Source organism: Chaetodon trifascialis, chromosome 19 (assembly GCF_039877785.1).
Source record: "Chaetodon trifascialis isolate fChaTrf1 chromosome 19, fChaTrf1.hap1, whole genome shotgun sequence".
Lineage (NCBI taxonomy): Eukaryota > Metazoa > Chordata > Actinopteri > Chaetodontiformes > Chaetodontidae > Chaetodon > Chaetodon trifascialis.
In genome coordinates, this window is record NC_092074.1 from 20,945,266 (window position 1) to 20,966,232 (window position 20,967).

Here is a 20,967-nt window from a genome sequence, read left to right on the forward strand (position 1 = left end):
AAGCACGCTTCCGGTTCCGGTGCGAATCTAAACGAACGCTATTGGTTCTCGATACCGCGCGTCACAGTCACGTGTTGGAAGTCATTTGAATAAAAGGTTTCCAGAAGTGACGGAATGTAACTGAGTACATTAATTCAAATGTCATTTCGAGATGAGTATTTCCATTCTCTGTACTCCACTACTTTTACTTTCAACATTAGTTACTCGTGACTTTGCAGATGTAGATTATTGACACAAAACCAATCAACCAATAAATTATGACGTATTATCACTCAAAAGCCGTAGTTTTATACATGCGACCTCACAATACTTTTTTGAAAATATTTGACCTCTTACAAAGAGCTCGAGTTGCCAAAATGTGCATCAAAGCAGTTTTTGTCCACACTGGCCATGAAAAGACCTTTTAATGGAGGACAAAGTTCGAAGTCCTTCCAAGTAAAATGCTTTCTGAAGTCCAGTCTGAAGCTTCTGAGCTCAGCCCCTGATGCTGAAGCTACTCTCAGCATCAGGTGAGAGCAACATCAGGTAGCCTCTGCAAACAGTGAGTAGATGCACTTCTGGCTTTTCACCTGCAGGTGGCAGCACTGCTCTGCTGAAGCTAACAGCATTGAGTCCCTGCGAGGTCCGGCCAAACAAAGACTTCACAGAGGACGTTAGAGGCTCTATTTGAGAGTTTTTACTGCTTTTTCTGATTCAATCAAGCAGTGGCTCCCAACCTTTTTCATATGCATGAACTGATTAAGTGATTTTCACTTCTCTGATTATTTCACCTGAATGGTTTTTCTAAAAAATGTAAAAATTTGGTGAACCTGAAAATGGAGATTTTTTTTTTTTTTTACCATCCCATTAACCATCTCAGGACACCTCGGGTTTGTTCTGCAAGCCCTTTGTGGGGTCTGACCCACATGCTGGGAGTCAGTATGGAGCATAGGGTGGGCTGAAGGTGACCACGACCCAAAGCTCAAGGAGGCAGTCAGAATCAAGGATCAAGGATTTCCAGCGTCCATAAATCAGCTTAAACTCCAAGAAAAGAAACGCTATAACTGCAGCACTTGCCTGAGAATCATCACGTTTTAAGCTTTTCTTCACTATCAAAGTGATCCAGTGATAGCTGTCTGCACACAAACGAGTACACTGCAGAGACTCTTCATCAGTGAATGTCCTCAGCTCGTCAGCTTTCAGCAGAGCGGACAGACAGACTGAGCTGAGCTGTACCTGCTGCCACGCTGCAGCTAACACAGTTAGCATGCTGATGAGAAAATAACACACTTTTTTCTTGTCTTGTCTCTAACTGTTTAGTGTTACAGCAGTGACAGACAGACACACACACACACACACACACACACACACACACACACAGGTTGACATGCCTGTAAACTGTCACCTGCCACATTCTCAGCGTTCCAGACGTTCTCTCCTGTTAATCATTATGGGACAGGCATGTGGACACCTGACTGTGTGTATGAGAGTGTGTGGGACCAATGGAGCTGTGCATGTGTGTGTGCGTGTGTGTGTATCGTCTTCTTTCATGTCTATCTTAATGTCCTAAATTAACTCTGAAGGGATCTCACACTATGTCCCACTACTCCTACACTCGCACATACGTTCAGACTGAAGCTGATGAGAGATCAGTTTCAGTTCACGCTGAAGCTGATTTGGTAGGAAATCAAAGATCCACTCGACCTGTCTGATCTCAGAAAAACAGTTTCCTGCTCTTCCTCCCAGCTGGAGCAGACATGGCTGCTCGTTGGCACTGTGTCAGCCTTCACAGTTTCAGCGCTGCCATCATGGCGTGGCCTTCAGAGCAAACATAAAGGCAGAATTTCTGTTTGCTTTGACATAAAATGAGCTCATGTGAACTCCTTTATGCCCTGCTGGCTGCTTTAATCTACAGTAACGCATCATATTCTATAAAGATCATCATATGTTTGCAGCCTGGCCGTCCTGTGAGAACCACGTATCTCCAAAAAGTTCGATGAGCTCAGAAAAACAGCCTGTTTTCAGCTTTGTGACGATGCCTCTTCAGCTGATTCGAGAGGCTTTTGAAAGAGTTTATTGAGCTGAAGAAGGAGGAGAATAAAGGAAAACTTCATTCTTCAGTTTATCCCAGTTCAGTTTAAATGACTCCTGCGCTAAAGTAACTTCCACTGTTGTCATTTCCCACATTGGCCGCATTAACGTCGGTGTCAGCCATGAAAACTGCTCTGGACTCTGAGCCTGAGAATCCGACTTCAGGGACTGAAACCAAACAATTGCTGCCGTGCCGCTCGATGCCTGAGTCAACAAACACACTGACGGCTGCACACACACACACACACACACGCACACACACTCACACACACACACACACACTCCGGCCGCCGTGCACTACTTCCTTGCTTTCTGCTTCTCAGACATCCTAACGCTGCTCCAACCCACAGCTCTCTTTCTTCTTCTCTCTCTCTGATTAATTACCACTAAATCACCGGCAGCCACACAACCATCACGGGCAGCTTTTCTTTCTCCGAGTCCTTCGCTCTCTTCCTCCTTTTCTCTGACTTCCCTCCTTCTTCTGTGGAGTTTCAGATGGTCCTCCTCCTCGCTCATTGTTCTGGAATAAACTGGAGGATTGCTCATTCACTGGCGCTGAACTTGTTTTTCTCCAAATTTTATTTATCCAGGCGAGGGAGGCCCCTCTGTTTCACACTTTCCCACCTAGGAGCTTCCCAGTACAAACAGTCCTCTTCTGGGCTTTTACAGTCAACTAAAACAGACAAAATGACAAACACGGCTGAAAATGCAGCAGAAGATTCAATGAAATGTTTCATCTCCAGGTTGATTTTATAAAAACAGTCCGTGCTCAGACTGTGAAATGCTGTGCGTCTTAGCTGAGTGTGGCTGATGGCAGTGTCGTTAGTTTTCCAGGTATTTGCCCTGATGATGGTACAGGGTGAAACATCAGAGATCCATCCAATAGCTGTTGAGAAATCTCACTCGAAATAACAAAAATCGACCTCATGGTGGCGCTAGAGGGACAGTCAGGGGATCACCAACATTAGGATTAGGGTTCATCCTCTTGACACCATGAATTTCTGACGAACAACCGATTCAAGCTGTTTTATTGCTGAGGTGAGAGGACCTGCTGATTGTGTGTGTGTGTGTGTGTGTGTGTGTGTGTGTGTGTGTGTGTGTGTGTGTGTGTGTGTGTGTGTGTGTGTGTTCAGTCACTTCAATAACGATCCACAAAAACAGTGTGTGACTCCGCTGAGCTGGTTTTCCCCCTCAGTCATGAAGGAGGCACGAAAGGAAGTGTGTGTGTGTGTGTGTGTGTGTGTGTGTGTGTGTGTGTGTGTGTGTGTGTGTGTGTGTGCCTTGTATATACATACATCTTAAAGACTGTGTGTGTGTACAGCACAGCAGTAGTGGAACTATGTAAGTATGCAAATCATTCATGTAAGTAAAAGAATGAATACCTCATGAGTATAAGTGGAAGTACAAGTACTTACTGTCAGCTAAATGTACCTGAAGTATCAAAAGTAAAAGTACTCATAATGCTGAATAATTAGTGTTTTATTGTTAGATACTGTTATTATTGCAGATGCAGTCATGTGTAATTAGCATTTTACCGTTGTAGTTTAAATATTTGGAATTACTTTGAATACTGTTGGGTTGTTTGATGTACCACTGAGTACTTCCCTCTGACGTGTGATGACACAGAAGTATAAAGTAGCATAAAATCAAAGTACTCAAGTCAGCTAGAAGTACTTCAGAACTTGACTTAAAGTATTTAGTTACATTCTACTACTGGTGTACCGAGACTGCAGACTGTCGAGGATGTGTGTGTGTGTGTGTGTGTGTGTGTGTGTGTGTGTGTGTGTGTGTGTGTGTGTGCGCGCGCGCACGCGCTGTGGTGGGAAACACAGCAGTGTTTCCTGATCTCGATAGTTCTTAACAAGGGTGGAGTATCTGTGCGTGTGTGTGTGTGCGTGTGTGTGTGTGTGTGTGTGTGTGTGTGTTTATGTAGGGGTCTCATATCATCGTGGTGATCACTTCCAACAACAGAGGGAAGTGGTTCAGAGCAAAAGCCATTGTATCTCCAACGCTGTGTGTGTGTGTGTGTGTGTGTGTGTGTGTGTGTGTGTGTGTGTGTGTGTGTGTGTGTGTGTGTGTGTGTGTGTGTGTGTGTGTGTGTAGAGTAAGAGGTTGAATGTAACCTGCTGCATGCAAGCACACTTGTTCATAAATCAGCATGACAGTGACCTGGAAACGGCTCACATCCCCTTCAATGTGTGTGTGTGTGTGGGGGGGGGGGGGGGGGGGGGGGGGGTCGTAAGCTAAAACATCATGGTGTCTCATCCTTCCTCCTCACTCACTCGAATCCATTGCTTCTTTTCAGCCTTGTCCAGGATGCAGACTGACAAAAACCTGAAAAACCAGCTGTAACTAACACCATCATCATCATCATCATCATCATCATCATCAATACATCTAAAATCAGCTGGCTCACCAAAGAGCAGCAGCTCCAGCCATCACATTAGAGATTAGTGTCATACATGTGTAATTTAATTCAGTATGGCCCACATCTAAGTCCCAGTAGGAACCAGTAAGCACAGTTTTAGAAACTACAGTGTGTATTTGGACGCTGCAGCTCACAGGCTGTGTTATAAAGTGTTAGTGTGTTTGGAGTCTCATGCTAACTATGCAGTTCTTCTTCTTCTCTTCTTCACTTTGTTGCAAAGAAAGCAGAACCACGGCGTGCATTTTTTCCCAAGACAAACTCATCTGGTGCTTAACATCTAATTACTGTGACTGATTAAATGACTTTGTGTGTTTGCTTTTGTCTGCCTGTGTGCCTTTTTAATATGTGTGTACGTGTGTGTGTGTATGTGTGTGCATTCAGTGCAGTGCTGTGCTTGTACCCACATTAGTGTTGGTTTTGTGCATATTTTTCATGTGCGTTTGTGTGTGTCTGTGTGTGTGTGCGTGTGTGACGGGTAGTGACAGGCGTAGGCTCTGCTACAATAAGAGCCTGTGTCGCTGCAGCAGGGGGCAGGAAGCACCATGAGGGGCAGAAAGAGGGCAGAGAGGGGCATGAAGTCGGGTCAAACACCCTGGGAGAGCAGGCCTGGGAAAACCATGGGAACAGAGGGGAGGGGTGAGGAGGAGAGGGGAGGACCATGTGCACACCAGCGTGCACGCTTAAATCTGTTCAAGGACTGATGATTGCATTTTTCCTACCTTCCCACAAACACCTGAACACACCATCCTCCAAGGGACGTAAGATTTGATGACATTGATCTCATGTTTGCAAAGTTAAAGCTAACGAATGCTAGCTCTTCGCTAATGTTCGCTTAAGCCATAGCTGTTTAAAGAGTGTATCATTGTCAAGACTCTTTTTTCTATCTTAATTCCAAATATTGGTCAAAGACATTGGAGTTGCAAGTCTTGCGTGATACTTTCAGGTCTATAAGCTACCTTTTAGAAGCTCGTTTAGAAGATGAAATCCAGTTCCTCATGAACAAAACCGGATGCCACTGATCTCTCGGCTTGTGGCTGAGAGTGGACACAGTTTCGTGTTGCATCGGGGAGATAATCTTGAGTAAGCCTCCTCCGGCAGCTTGTGGACATCAGGTCTGAGGGCGACTATCAGGGTGTGTGATCTCAGATGACCGGTCCCACTGGTAAACTCCACTCAACAATGAGCGCCTCTCAGCAGCGCCAAAGAACAACACTCTTTCACTGTGGAAACTCACAATTATCCTTTTCTCTCTTCGTCCACCGGCCTCTGTCCCTCCAACTCTCTCTGTCTTCCTTCCTTTCATTCATCGGTCAAGATGTTAATTCGCTTAAAGTACGACTTAACACACAAAGAAATCCCCTTCATTCTCCTCAGCGTCCACCACCTTCAAAGCTCTTCTCGTGCTCTGTATTTATAGAAATTGATGGGAAACAAAGAAACGGGACTTTTCCGGTGTTTGTATGTGATTGTTGTGTTTTGTGTGTCTTGTTGCAGCTTGCTCAAAGCCACATATGATGGCAATGTTTTTCATTTTCAATGATTTCCTTTAAGTATTCAAACTAACAAACATATTTTTGAGAGTCACTGCCAACAAGCATGTTGCAGATCTTCTGTTTTTAAGGCCAACAAACGCAGACATAGGCTTTTGTGTTTGTTAGAAGGGTAGGAGAGCAGGAGCGGTGACGTTAAAGACCAACCGAGCTGTTCTGTAAACTGTAGTCTTTCATCAATTTCATAAAAATGTGTTGTTTGTCCCAAAAGTGCCAAATTAAAGACACATCCTTCTTGAAGTGCACTGCACACATTCGCTTTCTACGAACTGAAAACTCATTAAAAGCTTTTAACTGCCGAATTATCTCAGATGTGACCATGAGTCAGAGAACTTGAGCAAATAAAACAGAAACAGGCATCGTTGGCATTCAAGGGGAAGCTCGGCAGGACAGTGAAAGAAGCTGTTTAAAGCTCTCAGATGACTGCCTCGTAAAGCGGGTTGTTAACCTCTCAAGTGACGTCCACGTTAAGCTAGCTGAATGTTAAAATGCTTTGTTTTCTCAGCCATTATCCACATTGAATTTTGACATTAGTGTTAGCTGAAAGGACGGTGCGTCTCATGCGGACGGGTTCACTGTAAACACTTCTGCCTTCCAGCGTGGTTCGAACATGTTGTACAAGTTACTTCTTTTAACCATTCAGCTAAATATTCTTGTCAGGAAGTGGTGGAGACCAAACCAGTGCTAAAAGAGAGTGAAGCATCAGGCGCACGCGAACACGACTCCTCTGAGATGATCATGTTGTTCATCATGGCGGTTTGATCAACATGCAAGTAGAGAAACACAGGCCATTAGTGTTCGTCTGTTAATAGATAACCTTTGTCACCTATTTTACACCTGTTCTGTTGTCTGACAGCAGCTCCATCGTGAATCTATCTGCATTAAAACTAAGACATTTAGCCATTTCGCCTTTCCGACGCTTCTGAGAATCTGAGGTCTGGTCACATTGAAATATTATTGAAGCTGTAGGGACTTTCCCAGCAGCTCTCAGACATCACACACGCACACACACACACACACACACACACACACACACACAAAGATAAAGTGCTGGGAGAGTTGGGGGAGTTGGATATCAGCTGACCGTGTGTGAGAGTGTGTGTCGTGGAGAGTCTAAGATGGGCGAGCAGGTCTTTCCCACACCCACTTTCTCTCTTTAGAATGTGCCACAAATGTCAACACACACACACACACACACACACACACACACACACACACACACACACACACACACACACACACACTCAGACTGTGGCCCCCCATCAGTGGAACGTGTGGGGTCAGGAGGCCACAAAGACCGGGTCACGTTCCCGCTGAAGAGGAGGCAGCCAGCAGGACCAGCAGACTGACAGCACTGATCTGAGGTCTGCAGCTCAAGTTAAATCAAAGTTCTCAGGTTTTAAATGCTGTTAAACGTCGTAATGGGAGCAAACTGACACCAAAACAAATGTTTGTCGTATTATTGGATCATAATTATTGACGCATTAATGTGTTCATCACTTGCATCAGGTAAAGGTGGAGCAGTGGAAATGCGCTCTGTCACAACGTGGACGGAGCGTGGACGCTACGCGCCCGGTGGAAATGAGGTGTCGCAGTCCTAAACAGTGCATGCGTGTGTTTTTATGCATGCGGTAGCAGGAATGTGTGTGTCGTGTTGATCCGACAGAAGTGTTGGAGCCTCCTGAGGCGAGACTAATGCTGAACAGAACATCTGAGAGAGCAGCGGAGCTCTCACCGCAAACACCAGCTCTCACACATACTGACATGAAGAGAGGCCATTCGTTTTTTCACTGACAGGTGGTGAAGATGATGAAGAACACGGCGCTTCAAGTCAAGTATTGTTCAGGCCATTATCACAAGAAAGGTTTGGAGGGATTTTAAGGGGCCATGATGACAACAGTCAAGTAAAGGCTCTGGGGATGCTGATCAAAAGGATATGACATTTTGTTTAATGGTTGTCCTTCATCACAAATACCTGCAAATAACTGTTTTATCCTATTTAGCAAGTAATTAGCATGCTAAAGCGTTAAACCAAGGTGGTGAACATGGTAAACATTACACCTGCGTAACATCAACATGCCATTATTGTCATTATGAGCATGTTAGCTTAGCGATGATTGTATTTAGCTCAAGGCGCGGAGCTGCTAGCATGACTGCTAACTCCAGCTCATCAAGAGACTGAAGTCACACTTAGCACGTGAAAACATCAAACACCTGAAGCCCCAACCTACCTGATGTAGAAAGTTCGATTGAAAACGTCTGATGGAAGCGTCTTGAGAGACTGTCCTCCCAAGAAAAACAACAGCATCGGTCGTTTCAGCCGCCGCTGGAGAAATTACGACTTTCGTCAAGCGAGGGAGGAAACAGTGATGTTGTTTCAGAGCCGCAAAGTCCACAGAAGGAGGAGGTCAGGCTGAATGGACGCGTCAACAATACGTCCAAATTTAACTCAGGAGATTTATGTTTCCCACCAAAAGTCAGCGCTGGCGTCCCTGACCTTAATGAAGTTGTTCTAACTCAAATCAGCTTCTATCTCTGACCTTAACAGGACGCTCAATTACAAGTAATGTGTTTTGTCTTTTAGCTGGTTTTTGAATGAATTGTGACACATGTGGGATCTGCTTATGTTTCATCAGAGGTACTGAACAGTACTCAGATCCCCAAATATTCAATATTTTTCTGGAGATTCAGCATCTGGAAGCTGTTGCATCTCAACAACACGAAGCTTTGTTCCAACAGAAAGACGATATATAATGAACTACTATATTATGACTTTATGTCATCTCATGTGACACACAAGTGAACACACTCAGCGGCCCTCCTGTGGTTAAATAAAGGCGTTATAACAGCGCTTAAAGCTGTGTGAATTTCCAAACTGTGTGTTGCCCCAGACAAGTTCAAACCAGAGGGCCACTCTGGGCAAGAGAGATAAGAAACGACTGGAAGAAATCTACAGCACCTCTCTCTCTTAATTGACACAGCACAAGAAACAAACATCAACAATTTCATCCACATGAGTTTCAATCTAAGACTTAAAAAAGGAAGTGTGTGTGCGTATTTGTGTGTATGGCTTAGGGTAGTTTTGGGGAGACGTTTCAGACACAAGACCAGTTAAATTGGGGCAGCTGGTGCAACTGGGAACTGAGTCCCTGATTGGAAAACGGCTGATTTTTGGGTCAGTGTAAGAATTGTCCACCTGCTGAAGGTCCCTCCACACAAACAGGGGGCAGCATAGCATCAGATTAACAGCTAACTGCTGTCTGTGGCTGTAGCTACTAGCAGCTGTTAGCTAGTTAGCTCAGTTAGCCTTGCAGCTCATCTTACACCTTAAACCTTTAAGGTTAGGGCACGTCTCCATGCACCGTCCCCAAAGGTGATGCAAATATGACTCTGTGTGTGTGTGTGTGTGTGTGTGTGTGTGTGTGTGTGTGTGTGTGTGTGTGTGTGTGTGTGTGTGTGTGTGTGTGTGTGTGTGTGTGTGTGAAAGCTGAAGTCCAGATTGTCCAGATTGTGGAACATACCTGTCACCAACAACACCACCTCTCATCACACCTAAAGTCTGTGAGTCTGTTAATACCAGGACACACACACACGCACACGCACACACACGCAAACACACACACTACAGACCTCCAAGGGTTCCCGTACGCAGCTAAGTGTGTGCTGACGTGTGTGGAGATTAGAGGCTCAGGCGTCTCTGATGCTCCACCACCTCCTCCACTGCAGGGAGCTCCTCCTCTTCTTCTCTCCTTGTCTTCTGATAAAATAAAGGGTTCCTCAGGAACGTTTCTCCGTCTTTCACTGCTGCGTCTGGACGTTCTTCTTCTTCTTCTTCTTCGTATTTGACTACCTGTGGTTGAACTCCGAGCTCTGCTGATTCACTGTTTCTTACTTTTGTCTTGATTGTAACTCATGTGAACAATAAAGTTTTTACAAACCCATTTAACACAACAGTAACTCAAACTTCTGTGTTTGTGCTGAAGACGTTCGTTTGCACAGTTCTGCTCTCTTACAGACGAAAAGGATCGCTTTCTGGTTTCGTATGACATCATTTTTCTCCACAGTGTTTCTGTCTTCAGTATCTGACTGCTGCTGTTTAACTTAACCTTTATTTAGAGGAGAGCTTGAAGAAAGGTCGGAGGTCAAGTGAGCAGTGAAATGACTCTCAACACGTTTGAGCGATAACAGTAACCTCCAGTTTCTTTGTGTGGATGATCCTCCAAACACCCTCTACCCGGGTTCAAAAATATAATACTTCAATTATACTTCAAGAATGTACTAAGTACACTTTGTGCTTTTTTCAGTTATATTTAAATGTACTGAAGTAGTCCCTCAGTACTACTTGAGTAATACAGTATATTTGAAGAGTAAATAGTTGCTAAATTGGCAAAACTTTTTACAAATTTAAGTGCACTTGCAGTACAATTGTAGTATAATTACCAGTGTGTTGGGAATATACTTAAATATACTTCAAATGAAGTCAAAATAAAGTACACTTTAATTAAGCAAATTAATAGCGAACTACAAAGGAACTGAAAATAAGTATAGTTTTCATAAGTATTATTATTAGTAGTGCTATTAAAAGTATTTACAATTCAATACATTTTTTAAAAGTACACTTAAGTAGAATTCATAATACACTTATAATGTACACTTTTACAAGTACTTTGCAGAATCAGTGTATTCATTTGTAATACATTTAAGTACAATTTAATGCCATCTATTTGTAGTACACTTTGTAAAAGTATATGTCAAACATATTTTAAATTAAGCACTGATGACATTTCTGCACTTAAACTACATTTGTACTGCATTCAAGTGTACTACGTTTTGACCTGAGTACAAAGTTTGACATTAAAGTCTCTTTGTCGCATCAAAGGCTGATTTGGAAATTGTTCAAAAACTGCAAAAAACATTTAATAAACTTTTTTATTTTTCAGTTTTTATCATCTCTGTGAGTTGAACGTCTGCATCTCATCAGGTTGTACACACAAACATCAGGCCACACACACACATTTGGCTCTTACCTCCCCACCGTGTCCTGATGGGAAACGCAGGTCAGGTGACAGGAAGGAAGTGGAGTAGCGCAGCACCTGCAGGTTGGTAGTACGACGCTCCCGGAGGACGTGTCTGCAGGTTTCCTTCATCACAACAATAGACCATTATGTCCTCAAACAACAGACATTCATACAGTCTGTGGGAGTGAATTAAAGGCTGGTGATAAACGTCGTAAATTTCTCTTCACCCCCCCCCACCACCACCATCACAAACACACACACACGCACACACACACACACACACACTCTGACCTCCTCTTCACCCTCCAGTACACAACAATTATTCCTATTATTGTTATAATTATCGATTCTGATTCCATGTCATCACTTTTTTATCAGTTAAGCTTCACTTGATCTGTTTGAATCTGCTGTCGCCTCTTTAAAGTTGAAGAAGATGTTTCTGACTATCAACATAATCTGTTTGTTTGGACAGCAGAGAAAGAAGCTGCAGCGATGTGGAGTTTAACTTGAGGAGAGACCCTCCAAAAACACTCAGGAGGTGCATCCAATAAACCAGAATGAGAGATTTTTCTAAAAATGTCGCAGGATTAAAGCTTAACTATGCTGGGAGAAAAGCCTTTTTTTGGTTTCCAACTACAATCTGAAGCAATATCGCTCGGCTCTCAGTTCTGCAGGTGCGCTCTCATCTGATTGGACGGTTTTATCCGCACTGATCTGCTCAGACTGAAAGTTTTGGAGATGTTTGGAGATGAAGTGAAGCTCAGCGCAGCAGATAAAGCCTGTCCACACCGAACACTTTACACCCAGTGCACTCAAAATGTGTCCTCCACCTACTGAGCATGTTTCAGTTTCTTCTTCTGTGTGTGTGTGTGTGTGTGTGTGTGTGTGTGTGTGTGTGTGTGTGTGTGTGTGTGTGTGTGGGGGACGTCCTGTGGGAACGAGGACTTGAGCGGTGTGAGGTCTGAGGCGTCGTAGCGACGGACGGGCGGCGAGCACCGTCTAACCGAGAATAATACACCACTTCCTCCCATTCTCCCTCTTTCCAAACACACACACACACACACACACACACACACACACACACACACACACACACACACACACACACACACACACACAGCTTCCAGTCATGTTCTCTTGTTCCAAAAGGATTTCCGACTCACGGCTTGGCGCTCCGACCGAGCGTTCCCCGAGATATTAACCTCCTCACACACACGCACACACACACACACACACACACACACACACACACACACACACAGATATTCCTCCCTCAACACTCAGCGTTTCCTGCTATAGGATGGCCCTGCTTGTCCTCCGTGACCTCTGACACTAATAAACCTCTGATACCATCGACACACACACACACACACACACACACACACACACACACACACACACACACACAAACACAAACACACAGCTCAAATAAATATGATTTTTATCGATGCAAACATGCTTGAATGTCACTTTCCTCCACTTCTGGTACTTTCCAGAAACACTCAGAAGCAGATTTACCTTCAGATCACGGAGACAGAAGATAAAATCCTGACTCACAGCATTACAAACAGTGTGCACGCAGGGATATATGACGCATAAGTGGACGTCCTGGATCATATTTTAGTGGTGAACCAACACGGTTCTGTGTTTCGAGGCTGAAGTTCCTCCTCCAATAGTGTTCGTGGTGCTGAACTTTAATACAACTGACCATCGTAAATCTGGTGTTTTAGAGAAACATTAGCATCTAGCTAAGAGAAGTTATTGTCCTCCAAAGTTAAACTCATATTAGTGTCGAATTCAGGAAACATCTGTGGACACAAAGAGGGAATTTCACATTGAAAACATTGAAAGACACCCACTTTATTTGTCTAACACAGACTGCAGAAGCCTCGTATTCGCTTCAGCTCAGCTTTAAAGTTCGTATGTTTACACAGAACAAGGACTTAGATTGAAATCACTCCAGGAAGAGATCCAGTACGAACAAGAGGAGCGATAACAGCGACAGAAAACCCTTTCAAAGTCCAAACGAGCATGTCGAGCTAGATTTTAAGATATGACAGTGAGCCTGTTCTTCAACCAGCTGCGGTCATTAAAATCCTGCTGAAAACAGAAATACACGTGTGTGTCGTAACAAACAATAATATTAGGTTAGTTTTTAAGTGCGCCACCCTCATCCATCGATCACATGGAGCGAACCACATGTCATATTGTTGAGAAATCCAAGCCTTGATTTTTGGTTATTAGCATATTTACTGACGTCAATGGGATTTTGAATGAGGTCTTTACAGTTTCCCAGTAAACCACACCAGTAAAGAAGCATGCACAGCTAATAATGGACTTTATGAGTGTGTTACACTCGTGTTTCATGAGTCCATTTGGAAAATTGTTTATTGCTGTTTGTTCCTGTTACTAAAAATAACACAAATTGAAACATTTCTTGGACAAAGTGTAACCCGACACCGAGTGTTTAGAGCAGCAAACGTTCTGGTTTAGAGCTTTAATGAAGCCTACGATGTGTAGACGGACTCACTGTTGTGTTACAGCAATAATAATCTGAGGAGGAGTTCAGCCAATGAGAGGGTGCTGACAAGCCCATCTGAAGCTATACTGACGGATAAGTGGTGTGTGTGTGTGTGTGTGTGTGTGTGTGTGTGTGTGTGTGTGTGTGTGTGTGCAGCTAAATTATAATTCCTGCATTAAATCCTTGTTGTACTGCAAAAAGATTAGCAGGTGTGAAAAGACAGCCGCCTCAATGTGTGTGTGTGTGTGTGTGTGTGTGTGTGTGTGTGTGTGTGTGTGTGTGTGTGTGTGTCTGTCTGTCTGACCTCTCTCACACGATGATTGGGTTTCAGTGTGGGAACGTCTACACACACACACTGTGTCACTGTCTTTTTTCTATTTTCGGCTCGCTCTGCTGCTCCAGACTCGTTCCACTGCAGTCATGTGGGAATGATGTCAGGATGCTAGCCTAGCATGCTAACATAGCATGCTAACATAGCATGCTTACATAACGCACTGTTAGCGGGTAACGTGACTTCAGGAATGCTGGTGTTATTAAGATTCATCCTCTGGGGAACATGAACATCTGAATTTCATGTTCCCCGCCCTCTTTAACACCACTGCAGATCAAGTGTACCTCCTCATGGCAGTGGCCTCCCCCAGCAGGACTATACGCACCCCCCACCCCCCCCCCCCCCCCCACACACACACACACACTGCAAAACCTGCTCAGGAACAATGCGAGGACCATGACAAAGAGCTCAAGGAGTTGACCCAGATTACTCAGATCCAAGTCCGACCAGGCACCCGCAGGTTGTGCCGGAACAAGTCCAACTGAGGCTGCACTCTGCTGCCCACATCCAGAGACCACAGGACATCCCAGAGGTCCCGCGTCCATGCAGGGAAGGGGGTTTTGACGTTGTGGCTGATGGGTGTATATAATAGAAGCATAAAACCGCTGTGTTTGAGTGCACATGGGCGCTGGCTGTGCAACATGGTGGACTCCATGGACCGGCTCCCTCTGTAGATACAAAGAGCTCATTCTAAGGTAATGAAAACACGATTCTTATTTTCATGTTATTATACACTTATTAAAACATAGCTATGAATATTATATTCCATTTCTGCCAGTGGATCGTCCTAAATCCTGCACACTGGACCTTTAGGGTGCAGAATAGGATGCTGCCTGCAGGGCTTACGATTCAGAAGAGTCATAGGGGGAATAAATCCAGTCTGTGCATGAATGAAATCAATGTACTGTGCTGTAAAATAGACTAGAGAGTATCCTGACATTCATCCCACAGTTTCATGTAGTTTCACAGTAAATGTACTCATGATGCAGTAAAATGTTCCCGGTCAGTGTTTTACTCTTAAATATGATGTTTTACTGCTGTTTGGATTAATATTACAGTCCAGTCTGAAAGCTGTTGGCTTATATAATGACTATTTTTTGACTATCAGAAGTGGCCTCATTCCCATGCACACACACACAGACACACACACACACACACACACACACACACACACACACACACACACACACACACTGAACCAGACAGGCGGTATTATCAGGAGAGAAGGACCAGCCCTGCCGAGACTGCAAAAAACTTCCATCTCAAATTTGTGTTTGAGTGCACGTGGGCGGTACCACTGCGTGTGTGTGTGTGTGTGTGTGTGTGTGTGTGTGTGTGTGTGTGTGTGTGTGTGTGTGTGTGTGTGTGTGTGTGTGTGGCTCCCAGGCTCCGTGGGAAAGCTCCAGCAGAGGGGTCACCAGTCCAGTCTGCAGCCGACGCACGGGCCACCTGCCCCGGACTATTTCCCGGACACGCACCGCTGGAAAAAAGAACTCCTGGAAGCTTTAATACTGAAAGATTTTCTTTGACTGACTTCAGACACTAAAGACAGTGAGAGGGGAAGATTTGCATTATGTTTGTCAGCAGTTTCTTCCTTTGCTGATGACTTGTCTTTCCGGAGGGATCATTAATCTCAAATTCTGCAAGAGGAAAAACTTTCCGGGAAGGAAACTCACCTGAAACTCGAGCGTCTTTTGGATTAAATGAAAATCACTCAATATCTCCTTTAATATTCCTGAAAGAGCCTCTCACTCACAGTGCTTTGATAACAGTTTTGATGTCACTCCTGTGACGACATTTATCCTCTAAAAATACATGAAAAGCATCAGAAAAGCTGGTGTTTTTTTGTTCAAAGGGGAATAAACTTTAACAAACCTCCACGTCTCCTCCCGCGGAGCGACGCTCAGCTCCCCGCCGCCGTCCCTGCACCATGAAGCGGCCGTGTGAGGACAGCAGCTCGGCAGAAAGCGACGTGGAGGAGACCATCGATGTGGGCAGTGAGAGCGTTTATCCCGGGTGAGTTAGGAGGCAACATGACCGATTCCTTCATCGTATTTCCCAGTGAAAAGCTGCAGCGGCTGATGATTAAATCTGTCTGTAATATGTCAGATGTGTTATGTTGTTCATGCATGACAAAAGTCTGCAGAGCATCGCTTTTCATCGTGATATTTCCACTTGCTTTATTTCAAAATATTCACATTATAGCTCTCATACTGTATTACAAATGTTAAAAGGTGAAGCTATAAGTATAATTAAATTCAGTCAGTTACCTGCTGCCCTTTGAAAAGCACTTTATTTGATTTTAAGCTTCCTTTAACATGCAGTAGAGGCTGTTCTCATCTTGTAAATTAAAGTTAATCAACAAGCAATAACAATAACACTTCGACTAAAACTGCAGTATTCGTACCAGGAAAGTTTATTTATTCACATTTATCAACAGTTAAAGCCTTAATAATGGCCTCACATGATTATTATATATGTTATTATTAGTCAATTATTACTGATGAACGAGTGAATGAGGTGGAGCTCATTTTGATTTACATGCTGTTTGAATGTTGAAACTATAATGATGAATCATATGTTACAAACAAATGAGAAATATGTTGTTATTACAAATAAGCTGTTAAATAAATGTGGTGGAGTAAAAAGTACAAGATTTGCCTCTGAGATGTTGTAGAGGAGAACTATAAAGTAGCGTAAAATGGAAAAATGTACAAGTACTTCAAATTTGTACTTAATTGCAGTACATGAGTAAGTGTATTTAGGCACACACTCCACAGCTGCAGGGAACATCTGGATGTGATGGCACAAAAACTTATTTTTCCTACAATATCCTGCACGACATTTGTCCCTGCATTAAATGTACACATTTGAAGTACTGGAAATAAAAGTTTTCTCCACTTTTCTTAGAGTCAGCTGCAGCTCAAACACGTCTTTTTAATGTACTGATTCATTGTTCTATTTTTCAGGCACGTGAAGGCCTCCTATATAAGATGTGGATCACCGACCACGACCACTCAAGTGATGGCGAGGAAGAAGCGCAGAGGGGTAAAGTTACTGTGCCGGTTTTAAATCATGGACGAACAGTTCAGGGACTGTTCTTTCATTCTTTCCTTCAATATGTCAGATTATCGAGAAGAGGCGCAGAGACAGAATCAACAACAGCCTGTCGGAGCTACGGAGGCTCGTCCCCACAGCGTTTGAGAAGCAGGTGAGACTCTGTTTGTCTCCACAGAAGCAGCACAGACATCCATCAGGGTTCTCACAGGATCCAGACAGAAGCAGGAAACAGACTCCTCACTCCTCACTGTCCAACCACGAGCTAACGAGCACAAACGCTGACAGGGAGAAGCTGGCATTTGTCTGCAAACCTGCATCAAAACTGGATGGAAAAAACAGCTAATAAGCTACAATGATAATAATTATCATTTGAATGATAATGAACTTTAGCTGTATTACATCTTTCATATGAGAAATGCAGCTTCATGCACCAATGCTTCTTATAAAAACAGTGTCCCTCCCTCAAAGATCAGCGCAGTCGAGACGGTTTGTTGCTGTTCAGCAGCACAAATTCACAGGTTTACTCAAACTATTCGCCCAAAGTGGGAAAATCCATTCACTGCAGCGCTTGTCGTGACTTCCACTGCTTTAAATACTGGTATTTAGGCTTCTCCTCATTCTGATTAGCGCACCTGTCTGATTCAGAGCTGCTTTCACCTGTGTGGGTCTCACTCACTCTGATCACTCAGAGGTTTGTTCACCTGCAGCCTTTACAGCAGCTCCACGACTCGAGCAAACCAAGTCAGTGGAAGAGATTTCAAAATGTGCAGAAAACTCAATATAAAACAATCAAACTGATGTTGAAAGTATTGAACTGTGCTCCACTGTTGTGATTACTTCAGACTAAACTCATCTTGGTGGTTTGTGGTCACGATTTGCTTGAAATTGTGAATCCGAACGACAGAATTTTGTAAAACCAGGTGGTGCATCAAGGTGGCGTTCAGGTGCATCGTTTGTTCAGCCTCTGCTTTGTTTTATCAGGGCTCAGCTAAACTGGAGAAGGCGGAGATTCTGCAGATGACTGTGGACCATCTGAAGCTGCTGCAGGCGACGGGAGGGAAAGGTAACGGGGACGTGTCTGCCGCCCGGAAATGAAAACCACTGAAAGTGCTCGTGCAGCGTTGTCAAAGTTCAGAGTGTCCAGAATCAGAGTCCTCAGGTCAGACTAAATAGCACAGACACTCATTCACACGTGTACTTTTCAAAGCACCTGTGTTAAAGATCTGCAGTCTGAACTAAGCCTTAGACCTCTAGACCAGCAGGACTCGAAGACCAAACCAACATACCGCTGCATGTAAAGCAGGGCTAACAGCTGGAGGACACATGACCGATGACAGCGACAAACTGACGAGGCCAAAGCGACTGCTGACTTGATCTGCCAGGTCTCTATGATGCGTTCAGGTGCAGCTTTTAACAGAGGACGTGTCAGCGCTCGCTCTTTGAAGTTGGAGCATCAGTGCGGACGTGATGTCAGTCAAACACTCGGTTTAAATCGTGTGTGTGCGACAGAGGGAGGTGGCGAGTCCATGGGAAAATGCTGCAGGGATAAAAGCACCACTTGACCCCGAGCAGCGCTGTTTGCTTTCATAAAGCCGGCGGCCGGGGGGAGGACGCGTGAGGGAGGGGGAGAGGAGGTGAGGGTCAGTGTCGGCTGCGTTCACAGGCCGTCTCTCTGCAGCGTCTGTTTGGGTTCACCAGCGGCAGCAGCGTGTAGAGTCAGACAGAGCAAACAGTCAGCTGATCGCAGCAGGAAACATCCACAGTCAGACGTGAACAGGGTGAAGCAGATCAATGCGCCGATATTCAGAAAACAGGTGGAGGAATGTGACTCTGAGGCTGGTGTTACCACGTTTTATGTTCTTCGCTGCTGCTCTTCAGTTAGGTATTTATTGAAGTGCCGCTGTGACTTTTAAGTTTTGATTAAGCAGTTTTAATCAGCCTGTCTTTGTGGAACTTAGAACACAGTATTTCACCCTCTCTCTGTCTGCAGGGTATTTCGATGCTCACGCTCTGGCCCTGGACTTCCTGTCTCTGGGTTTCCGGGAGTGTGTGACGGAGGTTTCCCGCTACCTGAGTGCCGTTGAAGGCCTGGACTCTGGCGACCCGCTGCGCTCCCGCCTCCTCTCCCACCTCACCTCCTGCGCCTCGCAGCGTGACGCCGCCGCCCTCACCCTGACCTCCCATTCTCCACATCACCAGCACCACCACCAGCAGCCTCACCCTTTACCTCACCCCTTCCACCCCCACCACTGGGCTGCTGCAGCCGCCGCCGTCGCCACCGCGGCTGCGTTTCGGCCTCTGCCGTACGGACTGAGCGGGCTTTCTGTTTCAGAAGCTGGAGGAGGTGGAGCCCCCCAGAGGCTGGTGGAGTTGTCACAACGCAGCTCAGCCTCCTCGTTTTCCTCCTACGCAGACTCCACCACCTCCTCCTCTCCTTCCTCCTCCTCCTCCTCCTCTTCTTCCTCGTCTCTCATGCTCCCCTGCGGCCCTGCTCCTCTCTCCACCTCCCTTCTCTCCTTCTCAGCGTCGTTTCCCATCACCCTCCACGGAGGGTTCCCCATCGTTCCTCCCTCCTCCTTCATCTCCACCACCACTACCACCAGCCCTCCCATCTCCTCTTCCTCATCCTCCTCCTCCTCCTCCCACACTCCTCACAGCAGCAGCAGTAAACCCTACAGGCCGTGGGGAACTGAGGTTGGAGCTTTCTGACCGTTTGACTGATGTCACTGCAGACTAACATCTGACCTGCTGACTGTTTTAACAGCCTGGAAACACTTTGACCACCAGTGAACAAAACACTTAACACTTGATCCGAGCAACTCGTTCTATTAACTCTTAACCTTTGAGGTGTTTTTGATTGTTTTCCACCTGCTGATTTCACAAAGTGACCAGTTACTCGACTGTGACCTCTCAAGACTCCAACTGTGTGATGGTGACACAACAGCTGTGGTTAACGTGTCTCATGCCAGAAAAAACTTTGATTTGATTGGTGCAAACCATTTCAAGATACAATCACAACAGCAGATAGAACCAATACCACCAAGGAAGCATTTCCACAATTTCTCCATTATACCTCCAGTAAGCATGTAGTCATAGAGGAGATGTTGGTTTCAAAATGGCCGCTTGACGCTTCACTTTTTCCGATGAGGATCTTTACGTCATCTCTACAGCCAACAACAGCCAACCAGAGTCTGCGTCCAAAGCCAGTGCCTCATTCTCCTAATTCAATGAGGATATGCAGCTTCAGTGGGTAATTTACAGCTAAAACAAGGAACTCAGTGTTGTTACACAGGTAAACAACAATAAATATAATAAATGACCTAAATATGAAGACATAGAGACTCAATATAAGTATAGAAACCCTCCGTTTAAACATAGGTGGCCTGAATATAAAGATATATGATTTAGTACATGGCCTTCCTTTGGAAGAACGCCTTGACATGCTGTTAGATAAACATGTAAAATACTGTTTCTGTGGTATTGGTATTCATTTTATTGAGCTTGGACCAGGTGAAGGTTTCATGCTGTTGTGTCTCAGATAAAATCATCTGCAGGCATCCATTCGCAAAAATTTATATAAATCCAGGCAGAATAAAAGCCTTCTGTTTCAGTGTGTTCAAACCTCTTTTATACAGGAAACAGAAGGAGTTTTAACATGTTTTACTGAGTTCAACTGATGTGTTGTTTCTGGATTTACTCCACTTTAATCCCTGATTCTGGTCCTCTGAATATTGTGACCCAAAGTTTGCCTCTGAGATAATCAATTCACCGACGTTTAACCCGACTAACCAGAACAACTTGTTGAAGAGAAGCTGTTAGCGACCACTGCAGACCAGCCAAAACCAGTTCAGGCTCAGACATCTGTGCGTCCGGCGTGGTGTCGAGCAGCATTAACAGATTTGATTGTCTGTGGTTTACATGTAAACTGTCGCCGAATCAAAGCTGATTTGCTGTGTGCCTTTTTACGAATAAATAAAGATGAAGTAACG

The 20,967-nt window shown here is 44.7% G+C and overlaps 1 protein-coding gene across 1 annotated transcript; it reads left to right on the forward strand.

Annotated features, from left to right (window-relative positions):
• Nucleotides 1–15,137: 15,137 nt before the first annotated feature.
• Nucleotides 15,138–20,967, forward strand: hey2 (hes-related family bHLH transcription factor with YRPW motif 2). The gene is made up of 5 exons (XM_070987467.1): nucleotides 15,138–15,934; nucleotides 16,888–16,966; nucleotides 17,046–17,129; nucleotides 17,960–18,041; nucleotides 18,969–20,967. Exons 1-5 carry the CDS (start codon nucleotides 15,849–15,851, stop codon nucleotides 19,685–19,687), a joined length of 1,050 nt encoding a protein of 349 aa, XP_070843568.1. The 5' UTR covers nucleotides 15,138–15,848; the 3' UTR covers nucleotides 19,688–20,967.